Source organism: Electrophorus electricus, chromosome 2 (assembly GCF_013358815.1).
Source record: "Electrophorus electricus isolate fEleEle1 chromosome 2, fEleEle1.pri, whole genome shotgun sequence".
In the NCBI taxonomy this organism is placed as follows: domain Eukaryota; kingdom Metazoa; phylum Chordata; class Actinopteri; order Gymnotiformes; family Gymnotidae; genus Electrophorus; species Electrophorus electricus.
The window spans coordinates 6,427,812-6,442,448 of record NC_049536.1 but is presented as its reverse complement, the minus strand read 5'-3'; the positions used below and the strand labels follow the sequence as shown (position 1 = coordinate 6,442,448).

At 52.3% G+C, this 14,637-nt stretch overlaps 1 protein-coding gene across 6 annotated transcripts in view; it reads left to right on the top strand.

Moving 5' to 3' along the window:
- scaper (S-phase cyclin A-associated protein in the ER) overlaps positions 1 to 14,637 on the top strand; it is a 69,769-nt gene that overhangs the window by 14,871 nt on the left and 40,261 nt on the right. For 3 of the 6 annotated variants that reach the window (XM_035536222.1, XM_035536219.1, XM_035536221.1), the window contains exons 5-19: positions 2,509 to 2,609; positions 3,128 to 3,244; positions 4,170 to 4,294; positions 4,490 to 4,740; positions 5,325 to 5,645; positions 7,360 to 7,521; positions 7,630 to 7,696; positions 7,794 to 7,911; positions 8,310 to 8,421; positions 8,861 to 9,001; positions 9,546 to 9,701; positions 9,804 to 9,946; positions 10,284 to 10,422; positions 10,837 to 10,989; positions 12,187 to 12,294. In XM_035536222.1, coding sequence (XP_035392115.1) covers positions 2,509 to 2,609; positions 3,128 to 3,244; positions 4,170 to 4,294; positions 4,490 to 4,740; positions 5,325 to 5,645; positions 7,360 to 7,521; positions 7,630 to 7,696; positions 7,794 to 7,911; positions 8,310 to 8,421; positions 8,861 to 9,001; positions 9,546 to 9,701; positions 9,804 to 9,946; positions 10,284 to 10,422; positions 10,837 to 10,989; positions 12,187 to 12,294 — 2,214 coding nt within the window. The remainder of the gene's footprint in view (positions 1 to 2,508; positions 2,610 to 3,127; positions 3,245 to 4,169; positions 4,295 to 4,489; positions 4,741 to 5,324; positions 5,646 to 7,359; positions 7,522 to 7,629; positions 7,697 to 7,793; positions 7,912 to 8,309; positions 8,422 to 8,860; positions 9,002 to 9,545; positions 9,702 to 9,803; positions 9,947 to 10,283; positions 10,423 to 10,836; positions 10,990 to 12,186; positions 12,295 to 14,637) is intronic. The other 3 variants (XM_035536220.1, XM_035536225.1, XM_035536228.1) reach the window with 3 other exon arrangements.

Genomic DNA, 14,637 nt, shown 5'->3' with positions numbered 1-14,637 from the left:
TGAAAGAGAGAGAGATCCAACCTGGGGGCTCAGAGTGAGGGGTCGAAGATGATTGCTGATAATACCGTTTCAAACTGCACTGGGAGCCGTGGCGTTTGCTCTTCGTATCGCTCCCCGGGGGCCCGGGGCATGTACTGCCACTGGGCACGGCCACCTGCACAGGATCTGCGTGCCAACCTCCCTCCAGTGCCATGGCTTCTCTGCCGACCTCATGGGCTGCGCAGGGCTGCAGGATGGGCAGGGGGATTACGCGCTCCGGATTCACGCGGGCCGTCGACAGCCCGGCTCTGAAGCCTGCTCACAGGCCGCAGAGCTGCGAAAGCGCCCCGGGTGCTCAGGCAGCTGCTGGGGCCCCCAGCTCCATTGGTCCCACACGCCGGCGCTCGTAGAAGCAGAGGACTGTCGGCATAAGTGCCGTCGCTGAAATATCCTTCACCAGTATTATTAGTAGGGAGTTGAATGTTTTAGCTCAAGAATTTAAAGTCAAGTGGAACTCCGTTTGGTGCTAAATTAAGATGTTGCTGAGGTTCCTGGTGCGCTGGCAGAGCAGGGCTAGTGCAACCCTCTGGGCTGCTGGCTGGGTTTGAGCGGCGTGTGCAGAGTCTCGTCCTGCTCTGGATTCCACCACACTCAGGACCTCGATTGGCCCGGCTGCCTGATTTATGCTCCTATTTTAATAACGCCCACATCTTTAACCTGCAGCCCAAAGGCATAATTAGTTCTTATCAGGCCTTTCTACTGTTCCAGGTCCTGATTTATACCAGACTGCGGATAAGACACCACTCTGTGTCCGTGTATGTGTGTGCGCTTGTTCAGCACTTATGACCATGCAAGCTATGCAACTGGAAAGATTGAAACACAAAACTAGTTTGAAGAATCTTGAATGTAAAGATTTGAGACTAAAAGAATTTGTCTGTATATGCCATATACAAGACGGTTACCAAAATACTAAATGGTATAACGTTACATAGAATGTTTTCCTCTGCGTGTGTTTGTGTTTTTTTTGTTTGTCTGTTTTTGTGTTTGTATTTGTGCTGTGAGGCCTCATCCACCCTGTGGTTGTAGGCCTGTCGAACCTTTACACTAACTGCCAGTGTGTGTTCGCTGCTGTCGAGTGGCCCTAATCTGCAGGCTCCTGCCAGACGCATTTCGCTGGCCACACCTCCATTAACGAAATGCACTGAGCTCTCCTCTCAATTAGCCCTCCCTCCAGCACACCCATCAATCTCCCACGTTCCTGCTCCAGCGTACCGCCGCCGTCCTCCCGCCTAGCTGGCAGCGCGGCCCACGCAGTCACGACAGGGCTCCTCGCTGCCCACCTGCACAGCCTGTTAATAATTAGGGAGCCGCTTCCTCAGTTGGGGGGGATTACAGTTAAGCGCAGTCAGGGGCCCGATTGACCAGAGAGTTTATACTCGACTTGTACATTTGCTAAGGCATAAACTAGGCTAGTCATAGAAGAAAGTGTACAGCTGTTGCTTGGCCACTCTATATGACTAGAAGGGTCGACGACGGAGACCGCAGCTCGGTTGGGTCAGCTGGACGGTCTTGCGGAGCAGGTTTTGTGGAAGGACTTTGTGGAGCAGGTTCCTGTGCTAGGGCCGGGCGGACGGTACGTGCTGATCGGTGCTGCAGCAGGCCTCCCCGCTGAACTCTCGCTGTGGGCTTTTGTGCAGGCTTAGGGATTCCCCAGAGTCGCCCCTCCCTCTAGCAGATTGAATGTCAGGCAGACAATGAGATGCCGTCATCTGCTTCGGTCCTTGCCAGTAACTAGAAATGATTAGAGCCCCAATCAGATTTGCCAGCCCCCTTTTGCTAAACTAATTGGTAATTTCAGCCGTGCCTCTTGTGGGGGACCAGTGAGGCAGGGAAGAGTGGGTGGGGGGGGTGTTGTTTTTTCTTAGGCAGCCCCCTCCCCACCCCAATTTGTCTTCTCTAGGTCTTTGTGAATGGACTGGCTCCCTGGCTGTAGCTCTGGTGGTATTGACCCTGCCCTGGTGCCTGCCGCGTTTTGTCTGCTTGGGCTTGGGGTTGGGCGGGGGGAGGTTTAGGGTTACGGGAGCCCCTCTGTTGGCTCAAGGAGTAAGAGCTGTGCTGGGACGCGTTGCCTGGTCCCTCCAGACTGGCTCTCTGAAAGACCTTTCAGGCCGGCCTGACGGATCGCTTCTTCTGTCTCACGGTGGGCCGCGCTCACCTTTACCCAAGCCTTCGGGGTGGGGCAGAGGGGTGAGGTGAGGTGGGGAATCGGCCTCGCTTGGTGTTTTTGCTTTGTTTTTTGGTTGAATTGGAACGTGTACGGCTCTCAAATGACTCCCTAAATCACTAACAAATGCAGAAATGAGAACGAGTCTGTATTTCTAAACTATAGTTACATGCTGTTACTCCTGAAACGTTAACCCATCACCCCTCCCCCCCTCCACCTTGGAGGCGATGTTAAAATGCTCACAGAATTATCTGGTATTGTGCGTTTTGTTGAAATCCTTACGTCTAGCACTTGCTGTGTTCTAGGAGGTGCTGATGATGTTGGACAACTATGTACGGGACTTTAAAGCGCTCATCGACTGGATCCAACTGCAGGAGAAGCTGGAGAAAACTGATGCGCAGAACAGGTCATCTGCCCTTTACACACACACACACACACACACACACACACACACACTTACACACACTCACTTTGGGGACTCTCTCACACTGGTGCTCCAGTTGTAGTGTCTTGGACCCGATCGATAGGAAGAGCTGTAATTCAAGGGGATTCGCCAGTTTATTGGTTTGTGTTTAAGGAAACGGCTGAATTACCACAACACTCGTACATTGATTAAGGTATAAAGCGGAGCTTTTAAGTCTCCTCTCCATTCCCACAGTTTAGTACGTGCTCTTTATTGATTAGCCAACCTTTGCATGCACTCGTGTGTTTCTTTGCATCCTAATCCTGACTGTAATTTATACTTTATTGGGAGGTGAAAAATTCACCACTACATATATTTAGGGAGCTATAAGTTCCAGCATTTAGAGGAGATTGTGTCGAGGTGTGTTTTTTTGTGAAATTGTTGGTTATATTTCATTTGTGGATCAAAATGCCGATTGTTGGTTAAATGTTGACAGTGGTGTGGCTGCATGATTCTTCCAGGCCCACATCTTTGGCATGGGAGGTTCGCAAGATGTCCCCGGGCCGTCACGTTATGTCCAGTCCTACCACAGACCGCATAGTTCCATCTCCGGGTGTGCGCCGCTCTCTCAACTTTGGGTAGGCCTTTTCACATCTGCAGACTGTAGTGAGCTGCCCACTCGTATTCACTAGAACCCGATCACGCTCTTGCTTCTTCTCGTCAGTGTATACGCCTCGCTTAACCACAGTCCATTATCCCATTTTACTTTCCACTAATTGAGAATGTTCTCGGTTAGTAGACAACCTCTAATGCCTGATGTGGGGGAAAGTCCACTTCCTACATTAATGCTTGATCTCTGTCTCCTTCCATTAGTTTAGTTTTTTTTGTTTTGTGTTTTTTTTTTTTTTTTTTTAATCTGGTAGCGTAAAAGGAAAACAATTGCCAATTCAATTAAACGGGCACTGAATGGGCAAATTAAGAAATCAATGGCAGATATGATACGTGGAGAAGCCCCGTCTAAGCCTAGAGAGACGAGATCCACTGTCTGGAAGGGCTCAAAGATCGACCTGCGAAGCTCAAACGTTTGTTTAATGTGATTTTTGCTGGGTTTTTCCGCGGCTGCTCCCAGAGACAGCAGGAGGTGCTGATATGAGTGTGGCTGAGGACAGCTGAAGCATGGGGTTCAATACCTGCATTACACCGTAATCGGATGCGTCAGGAAATGGATATTGATCAGCTCAGGCTTGTGGCCCGTTAGGCTGACCTGGGATCTGCTGTCGGAAGCCTCTACCCGCTCTGACGCCACGTGCTCAGAGTGGTGAGTGTGCTTCAGTCAGTGCGGGCTGTTCTGGGGTCAGCACGCAAGTTGACGCTTCTCTTTGTCCCCATATTATTCTCATGAACTGACTGCAGTAGAGCGGCGCAGATGGTGACACTCATCACGGCATTGGACGCTTGCTTGCGTTTCTGGGGGTTGCTTGTGCCACTCGGAGCGGCCTGTCGGTGATTGTGTGTGTGTGTGTGTGTGTGTGTGTGTGTGTGTGTTTGTGTTTGTGTTTCCAGGGGTCCTCCTCCCACTCTCGCAGTAGCACGTCTCTCCCACTCTGGCCCCAGCTGGGCCGACCGGGTGAAATCCTCTCAGGCCCTGCCTGCGCCCGGCCAGACCACAGGCACCGCAGAGAAACCAGGTGAGCCGCAGACCGACACGCATCATACTCGGCGGCGTTTCCCGCTTGCCGAACGTCTGTTGAGCTGCGTGGTCCGTCCACACCCTCAGAAGGTCCGTGACTCATCGCTGAGTCTTATGATTTCGCAGAGAAGCCTTAAACTGCTGCCGACTGACGTGGTTTGCGTTTTGTGTCTGCCTCCACTCCTGGCCTCAGGCAAAACGGACGCAGAGGGCTGGGAGACAGTGCAGCGCGGCCGCTCCATGAGGTCTCGCTCCGTCGCCATGGTGGCCAAGGTCAGCCCCGTCCTGGCCCACGTCTCTCCCAAGGCCGGCGGGGAGACGGTGAACGGACAGCTGCCAGCTGCGTCTCGGGGCAACGCGCAGGGGCCAGGGGACAAGCGGAAACCCGACAAGCTCGTCTCCCCGGAGCAAAAGTCCGAGTGTGAGAAGGCCCCTGCCGTGGAGGTACCGACATCAGCCTGCAGCCTTCACCCATCAATAATTCAGGAGCAGAGAGGGGACATGAGGGCTCTGTAATGTTAGAGTGTTTTATCTGCCCCCGCCGTTTGTGTTTTGGGGTGTATTCATAGACGCACAGTGCAGACAGGGCCGTATCAGTTGAGCAGGCATCGATTTTGCACATATGTGGTGAGACTACACTGTCAGAAATATCATATGCGGTCTACTGAAATATGTATAGATTCTACATTCTATGGTGCACTTAGAAGAAGTGTTCTTGGCAGCGGATTGGTTGTGTTCAGGGGGTTGATGATGAAAGATGGCGAATGCTGCTTGCATGTTTGTGATTTTGATTGTGCTGATACATATTTGATGTGTATGGCATGTTACTGCACTGTCTTCAAGCATGTCGTGTTTTCTAAGTGGCACAATGTGATGAGTGTGTGCGCGGTCAATGATTGCGTGTTGGATCTTCTCACATTTGATGACCATCTCATCAAAGTCCCTGAGAAGGCGTGCCAAGAACTTGCATGTCTAATTGTGTGTGTGTGTGTGTGTGTGTGTGTGTGTGTGTGTGTGTGTTAATGCAGCCCCCATCAGACAGGGATCAAGAGCCCAGACAATGTGTTGCTGCTACCCCCGACCAAGTACGGCCCCCCGTGTCAGAACCTCTTCCTGCTCCTCCTTCACCCCAAACCCAAACTCCAGCCCCAGTCCCAGAGCCTCCTCCATCCTCTTCCCAGCCAGAGGAGCCGGGGGCTCAGCCGGCTGCTGGGGGGCCGGAGCTGCTGGGGGCAGTGTGGCGGGTCACGGCACCATCTGCTGCTGGAGCCGCAGAAGCAGCGGTGGCCCGTATTCCCCCGGCGGGGCTGAAACTGGAGAGCATGCTGGACCCCACAGAACTTTCCACCGTGAGTGCTGAGAGACACGGGCCGGGGTCACGGCTCCCGCCTAAACAACGTCAATCCCAAAAACCTTCAGCAACAGCCGGGGTCTTCCCCAACCTCCCACCCCGCCCCCTTTACCGAGCCTTCCACAGACAGAATTGTGTATGAATGAGCATAAGGCTGATGTGTGTCGTTTGGGGTGTGAAGGTGTCACGCGCTACGAGCGTTAGATTGTTGCCTCGTTAAGTGTAGGTGCGTTGATTCATTCGTTGGTCCCCTGAACAAGCTGCTGTTTTGGGCCATTTTCTGTAATTGACTTTATTTAAGGCCTGCAGACCAGCTGTTCTGATATGCTGCTTAGAGATTTTTGCATTGAACAGATACACCCACAAAGGCTCAGCTCTCAGAGATTGCTTAATGACAGAGAAAAGCTCACATGCCACGTTTGTCCATGTGTGTCCTTTTCTGAATAGCACCAGGTCAGCCCTCTTCGACGTCTTTTATTGCAATATAGAGAAATCAGTTCTGGTCACTCTGAGACATGTTGGGGAGTGTCACTGCTAGCCCCCGGCGCACAATCCACAGACACCATTCTACTAGCCTTCCATTTCTGACACACGTAACCTCTCTGGGGTTAATTAAGGCTAAAACCTGCCTCCTCTCCGCCCGAGCTACTGTCGTCCATTTCTCAACAGCATACCAAAGCCTGTCTGAAACCATAAAGATGGATGGCGCATAAATGGCCTTGGGGGAGTGCTATCTAAGCGCCGATCATACGGGAACCTGTCGTTGGTGCTGCAGAGGTCCAGACACCACCTCACTGGGTGGCTGAGATAAGCTCAGCTCTGTTTAGACTCCTGCTTGAGACTAACAGGCGCGGTGTTGAGAGAAATCTCTCTCTCATTATGCTCATTAGTGTGAAGTGTCGCACGGATCCCAGGGCTGCCACAGCTCCGTCTTCCAGCGTGGCTGCCCTGAAACTGACACTTGGCATACTGCTCACTCGCCAGTTTAAGAGGCACAGGGGCCGAGTGCTGTGGTCTGTAACGGTAGTAGCCAGGATTCTTTTTTTTTTTTTTTTCCCTAAATATTTCAGCAACTCACCAGCCATCGGGAGCCAAGCAGAGTCACAGGTGCAAAAGCTGCCTTAAAGCGTCCGGCCGCATACATCATCAGCCGCGTACGTCCTGCCGTAAACAAACTCACTGACACGGGCTCGCCCCCGTCAGAACTACCGTTACATCAGAGAGGTTCGGTGCTCGCAGTGACGTGGCAGAGGCTAAGAGGCTTCCGCAGTGGTGAAGGGTGGACAGTAAGTGCTTGCCTGGCGGGGTCTTCGTCCTGCATCTCCTCATCCTCATAGTGGATGTCTCCTGCATGACGCTGGTATGCTTCCCCATGCTTGGTTTTTGTGATTGATTGTGTTTATGCTGTGTGCCTGTACTCTTGCTTTCATTTATTTATTTATTTATTGTATTGTATTGTTCATCCCTTGTTACGGCCAACGCGTGCAATGTGATTTCTCTTCCTGCTTTAAAGCGCTTTCTGGAAAAAACTTTGCCGTGTCAGAACACGGCGTCGCACGGCCTAAATTCAGGGCGGGCTGAGAGTGGTTCCACGCCAAGCCTCGGTCCAGGTCCGACAGGCTTGGCGTGACAGCTTTGCCACCAGCACCCTGCTCTTCCCCTGGTGGGGGTCTGGCGCGTGACCGAGTGCGTGTTCTGTGGCCTGTGTTCAGCCCCAGTCCATGGCCGAGGTCCTGGCCAAGAAGGAGGAGCTAGCCGACCGTTTGGAAAAGGCCAACGAGGAGGCCATTGCCAGCGCCATCGCCGAAGAGGAGCAGCTGACCCGTGAGATCCAGGCGGAGAACAGCGAGCTGGAGCGAGACAGCGACTTCTCTGTGAGGGAGAGCGCCACGCGCCCCGACTCCTGCTCTGGGTAACACTACAGCGCCCCGTCCCTTCCCAACCACCTCAGAATTCCTCACCTTGTTTTCTGTGTCCTGCAGGCGAGCATCGGGGGTGCCGGTTGCGGACTGAACCTAGACTGGAGCGAGATGTTGGCTGACTACGATGGTAGTAACTGGCTGTGTTTTTTTGGTTACGTTTCCTGGACGGTAGACATGTGTGACTGTGTGCTGTGTATTTGACTCTGGTTTGACTCTGGCTCCAGCGCGCGAGCCCTGGCGTCAAAGCACCTCGTGGGGGGACATAGTGGAGGAGGAGCCCGCTCGGCCCCCCGGCCATGGCATCCACATGCATGAGAAGCTCTCCTCACCCTCCCGCAGGAGGTAGCGCAGACCCTCCCCACGTTTACTGTGCGCTTCCACACACACACACACACACACACACACACACACACACACGCGCGCGGTTTCATAAATTGTGTTTCATGGCCTGGGCTTGTCGGTGTACTTTAACATTGGATGTCGGGCCTTTTGTGCTGCTCTGATAGTTAGGTACACACCCCTCTAAACTAGACCAATCAGTGTATTACTATTTTAATCTTCTTGCGCTATCCTTCAGGAGTCATCTTCAGTAGCCGCTTACGTAGAGCAGATGAGTTCTTGAGCCAGAGAGCACCGGTTTTGAAATGTTCTGTATTTGAGTGGCAGGTTGAAGTGCTGTTAAATGTGGTGGTGGTGGGGGGGGGTGTTTGGGTTTTTTTTTTTTTTGGTTTTTTTGGCAGAACCATTGCTGAGTCTAAGAAGAAACATGAAGAGAAGCAGCTGAAAGCTCAGCAGCTGCGGGACAAGCTGAGGGAGGAGAAGACGCACAAACTGCAGAAACTTCTAGAAAGAGTGAGTCTGTTCTCCCGAAACCGACCGCACCTTGCCTGTAGGCGGTTGGGGAGCAAGCGGCGGCACCGTCAGAGGCAGACGGCCACTTAGCGTCCCGACCGTGTCTGTTTAGCTGGGCAGGGTGGTGAGGCCGTACCGTCAAACCAGTACGTGACGGCGACATCACTTTCAGCGGCTGGTTTGTTTTTGTTCCGTCCGTTCCACCCGAGATGAAGGAAACTTAAAGCAGTCTTGTATGTTTACCCACCCGCGCTTGAAGGTGAATATTACCGTGTGATGTGCTCTTTAGCGAGCAGGTGCTAGGAACTCAAGGAGGTGACGAGTGAGGGGTGTGCACGTGGCGGGCAAGGCTCGTTCTCGCAGCATTCGTTGTGTGTGTGTGTGTGTGTGTGTGTGTGTGTGTGTGTGACCTTGTCTGTGCTCCCCATCTCCTCCCCAGGAAAAGGAGGTGAGGAAGTGGAAGGAGGAGCTGCTGGATCAGAGGAGGAGGATGATGGAGGAGAAGCTCGTCCACGCCGAGTTCAAGCGGGAACTGCAGCTACAGGCCATCGTGAAGAAGGCTCAGGAAGAGGAAGCCAAGGTAAGGTGGCGGCACCAAGCTCATTCCAGCCTGCCTCGGAATGTGGAATCACGTGAAACCCTAAGAACCAGCTAATAACCTACTTTATAGGTATAACGGTTGTTTGTGTGTATGTTCGCTACATAAAAAAACACTAATAAATGCACTTGAAGTGCTTTAAATGCAGTTTCTGATGTTTGAGAAATAATTGTGGTGAATAATCATGTTGGTAGAGGAAATGAACTGTTTTGTACTTCATTGCTGATTTATCCATTTGGTATCTCAGAACTACTTTTAAAAAGTACTAAAAAACCTGAAAAACAGCTGAAATGCCAATTTATGCCACTAACTCTCCCAAACTAATAAAGAGACTCATGCTATATATAACATTTGATTATTGCTTTTGACAGTCTTTGATGCTGATTGACAGGAAACTGTAACGCACTAGCCAACAATGTCATCAGCGTTGGCACGTTTGTTATTCTGTATTTTCGTGTTGGCTTTGCCGCCGTCTAGCCTTTAACCGCGGACAGCCGCAATGTGGCGTTGCGGGTTGCGCCTGCAGGTGAACGAGATCGCGTTCATCAACACCCTGGAGGCGCAGAATAAGAGACACGACGTGCTGGCCAAGCTGAACGAGTACGAGCAGCGTCTCAACGAGCTGCAGGAGGAGCGTCAGAAGAGGCAGGAAGAGAAGCAGGCCCGAGACGAAGCCGTGCAGGTGCGGCGTACCGTCCCGCACACCCGCCCATCCGTCCTCCGGACGTGGCCCAAACCGGGTCGCCCGACTGCGTTTTAACTCTGCGCCTGCCTGCCGCGGCAGGAACGCAAGAGGGCCCTGGAGGCGGAGCGCCAGGCGCGGGTGGAGGAGCTGCTGATGAAGAGGAGAGAGCAGGAGGCGCGCATCGAGCAGCAGCGGCAGGAGAAGGAGAGGGCGCGGGAGGACGCGGCCCGCGAGAGAGCCAGGTGCGCGGCGCGGCGCCGGCCGGCCAGGCCGACCTTGGCCGGGGCACGTGGGAGCCTCCGTCAGCAAAACAACAGGACGAGTCAAGGAGCGCAGACGACTCCCAGATCATTTAAAGATCGGGGGGGGGAGGGAAATAAAAGCATATTTAGAATGGGAAAGGCTTGAGTAAAATGGTCTGTTTAATCATGTTAAAGCTGAATAAATTCCTTCATTATGAGTTGTTTAGGGGATTGATAGAAACTGCAGGTTAGAAATGCGTTAATGACTGCATCATATGTGAAGTTCTGCTCCTGTAGTACATCCAGGTGTACTGAATGTCTCTGTGTGGGTGTGCAGGGACCGGGAGGAACGCCTGGCTGCCCTGAGTGCTGCTCAGCAGGAGGCCATGGAGGAGCTGCAGAAGAAGATCCAGCTGAAGGCACGTCGCCTCCCTCCTCTTCCACACACTGGCCTAATCTCATCTCGCCCCTTGCCGGTTAGCCCGAGCCCTGCGCTGTGCGCGTTGGGAGTCCTGATTCTTGTTGAGACGGAGGGGTAGGGCGAGGCGTGGGGGCTACGTGGCTGCAGGTTTTTCAGAAGCACGCTCCAAAACGAGCGCTTTGGAAATGGCTGGCAAAAAAAAAAAAATGTTTAATCGAGTCCGTTTACGCAAAAGCCATCAGCCATGGCCGCTGATGACCAATCAGGTCCTTGAAATGTTGTCCCATTTCGTAGGGGAAGATTTCAGCCATAGTAACTCAGTTCCAAGGGCAAGCCGAGGAATCGGGGGCAAGGGCAGGGGTAAAAATAAGAATTGGCCAAACGCTCCCGTGTTGGGATCAGGAGCAGTGCTGGGCCCAGTGGTAACGTTGAGACCTCTCCCACCCCCCACCCCCGTGCCGCCCCACAGCACGACGAGAGCAGCCGCCGGCACATGGAGCAGATCGAGCAGAGGAAGGGGAAGGCAGCGGAGCTGAGCAGCGGCCGCCACGCCAACACGGACTACGCGCCCAAGCTCACCCCCTACGAGCGCAAGAAACAGTGCTCCCTCTGCAGCGTCGTGGTGAGAACCCAGCGCAGCCACTAGTAGCCCAGCGTGGGTTTAAATACTTCAAATCTCCTTGTGTTTAATCAGACTTGGCTGTACAAGTATATCGGCGAGCTGCGCATCTACACGTGGGCCGCTTAATTAGCCACTCGGGTGGCTTTCACTGATCGGAGTCCGATGGCGCCCGCGCATTGCCACGGAGATGCTGCGTGTTGTGGTGCTCGCTGCCGGGGATGTTCACCTTTTTCGTCGTCCCGGCTGCAACGGTCTCGAAAAACGCCGAGTGGAAGGTGACGGGGGGGTTTTGGAGGAGGAGGCACTGGAATGGGGATTTGAGTGCATTAATTAAAACGAACTATAGTTGGAGATTTACAGGCAGGCAAAATCACTCCCTGCAGGTGACGGGCCATAAATGAGCAGCAGGTGCGTCTGCGCGAGTCCGTCCTGGCTCTTCCTCGTGATGAGGGCCAGACACCTTGGAGCGTCAAGCGGGCATCAGATTAAGCACCACATGCAGCAAAATCTCGTTAAAATGTCAGATGACCTTGGCCAGCCAGTGACTCCAGCGGTCATCTTTAGGTCAGCGGGAAGCACTCTGCTTAATAACGTCAAACCCAGGCCGCCCTACCCGGGCCCTGCTCCAGAGCGCAGAGACAAACACCACAGGCACCCCACAGTGGTCCTTCAACACCTGCGCCTCTGTGTAGGATCCCATGTCCTCCACCACTTCCTTTCGCTAGTCTTGGAATTGGTGTGGAATTAAAGATGTTTATTGGTGGTTGTATTCCTCTGGTCTTTGTATTTTTCTTACCATTAAAGGGGTAATGATTGCTGGTGTCAGTGAAACCACTGAAGTGTTATATGATCCAGGGATTTAAGAAAAGGGACACAGATAAACTGTCAGTTAAAACTTGCAACTGTTTGTTTGTTTTTGTCCATTATAAGCGTTGTGGTCGGCATCCTGGCTTTTATTAGGAGGTGTCCTGCTACTTAGCAGATGTCCGTCACAGTGCGCGGATCATATTTAACTTTGAAGCAAGCTTTTTCGGAAACGACAATGACCACGTTATCCGAGACGCGCCACACTTCGAACAATACTGTAAAGTACCGCAAGGTGGACGCTGGCGTGCAGGAGGTGGTGGTGTCTCCCTGGGCCCTGGCGGCTTTGGGATCCGTGTCCGTGCGAGTGACCTTCCACCCGTGTGTTTGTAGATCACCTCCGAGGTGCACCTGTTCAGTCACACTAAGGGCAAGAGGCACCAGCAGGCGGTGCGGGACAGCAGCAGTATCCAGGGACGGGAGCTGTCTGACGAAGAGGTGGTGAGTAGAGTGGACTTCCTGTCTGAGACGTCCTCCCTCCCACACTGGCATGGTAGAGGAAATGTACTCCCCCCCACCCACACACACACCCACACACACAAAATGTTACTTGTTGGATGTATAATCACACCAATACATCTGATATATAAAAATTTTTGTGTGCTTTGTGAATTCGACAGCAGGGCATGCTCTTAACCTCTCTTGCCTTTTCCACACGGGTCCTGCTGTTTGTTTGTTCTATGATCAATAAACGTGACAAAACCAACATGGGTAGCGTTAGTTCAGTGACATGCCAGAAGGGTGAGCTCAGCAGTCTCGTGTCCGGGTGCCGGTGCGCATGCCTCTCACGCAGACCTCTCGTTAGGCCGCTGTAGACCCCTCTCTCCACAGCATGAGGGTGGGTTTCGCACGGGGCTCTCTGTTTAGATGACAGCTGCTACAAGGCTGCACCTTTTGACCTCTTCGTTTGAACTGTCCCCCCCCCCCCCCCCACACACCCGTTCAGGGGTTCATTTTTAGTGTCGCCCTCTCTTCTGAGTCGTTGGCCAGCCCCTGCTACCTGTTCTTCTGGTAGGTAACTGGAACAGGAGTGACTGATACAGGAAGCCGGCTCTGAATTAGATGGCGTATCGCGTGAAATTGGCTTCAGCGTTATTTTAATTGATTTACTGCGTTAACCTACTCTAATCCGTTCTTTGATTTAGTTCCGTTACAAGAGTTATGAAGCCCAATGTATAACAGTGAGAGAAATCTGCACCGGGAGAGAATTATTGCCGAAAGTTGGCACTCTAAAATTGTCCCTGTATTAATCAGCGCTGTCCTCTGATCTAATTAGTAATGAAAACGTTACTCCAGGAACCCTGGATCTAAGATTCCCTTCTTTTGAGTCAGTCGCCCCTCGTGGCCTGGGCACCCCTCTTTCTGTTTAGCGGGAGAAGCCGGCTCTGCCTGAGGATTGTTTGGATGGTTTTACCCAGGGCCCTCGGTCTTCCATATTTATGTCTCTCCCCATTCTGCCACACCGTATTTCATTCATGTGACCGCCAACTATTTTCCAGTCGAGACTTCCATAACTCTTGCCGTCCTGAAAGATTTTTAATTAAACTGAAGGCGGTTGGCTGCAGCGTGCAGAGGTCACGGCGTAGTTTTCCTGGGGAAGCGCCACCGCTGCTGCCGCCTCTCCCCGGATTTAGTCACATTTCGCCGTTTTAAGGACTGGTGAATTAAATTGAAAATAAGGTGATTATCAACAGGGATGAATCGATGGGCTAGGGAAGGCTTATTGGTTGTCATCTGTCCTGTGTTACTGAAATATACGGGACACTCCTGATCCCTCATGCCTGATGTTTGGATTTATGGCTCACCCTTGACACCTGACCAAAAAACACGACTGACCTGTTAAACTAGAAAATGCTGCTGTCACACACACACACACACACACACACACACACACACACACACACACACACACCCCCTCCTGGGATGACACTGACATTTCACGAGGTCAGTAGAGAGTCCTTGTGGTTGGTGTACTTCAGTTGTGCCCTGTTTTTCCCTTGAAAGAGCTGTTCAAGTTTGTCAAAGCTCTTGCAACACAGAAAAAATGGGAATTGATGCTTCTAGAGTGCGTGTGCGTGCGTGCATGCGTGAGAGAGCATAACCATGGCACTCAGTACACTATATCTTCACCTTGAACCTGGAAGCCACACAGCTGTCTACCTGACATCAGGGAGAAAGCCACCCTGTACCTCCCTGTGTGTGACACGGGAGCAGAGCAGGGTCATATCAGTGTGAGCGTGGGAGGACCCATGGGTCCTGGGGAGGCCATGGCAGGGTGTGTTTGGAGCAGTCTCCCATGACTCCCATTACCTGCACAAATACAGCATTGTCGGGCTGGATCCGCCCCTGGGGGGGTGTGTGTGTGTGTTGGGGGGGGGGGGGGGGGGGGGTGTCTCTAAGATGCATGAAAACACCCGTCACACTGCTTTTTCAGCTCAATTCCTTGTCAACATGGACTGGAAGGTTTTGTTCCTATTATTGATCAGATAATCATTATAACCTTCAAATGCCAATGTATGTATAAGTAAGGTACACTATAGTGTTTTCTGCCAGTGAGGTGTGTTATGAATCACTGGGGACCAAAAAGAGAACCACTGTTGGTTTGATTTTAGCGTTCAGATTCGTTTTGATCCCGTTCACTTCAGGCTGATTTCATCAGTTGCTTTTAAGCATTTGTTGCCGTGTATATGATGGATTTTTGGACATGACTTTGTCCAGCAGTGAGCCTGTGACAGCTCCAGGCTCTCCCCCTCCAAACCCCACTCTGGTATAATCTCAAGATGG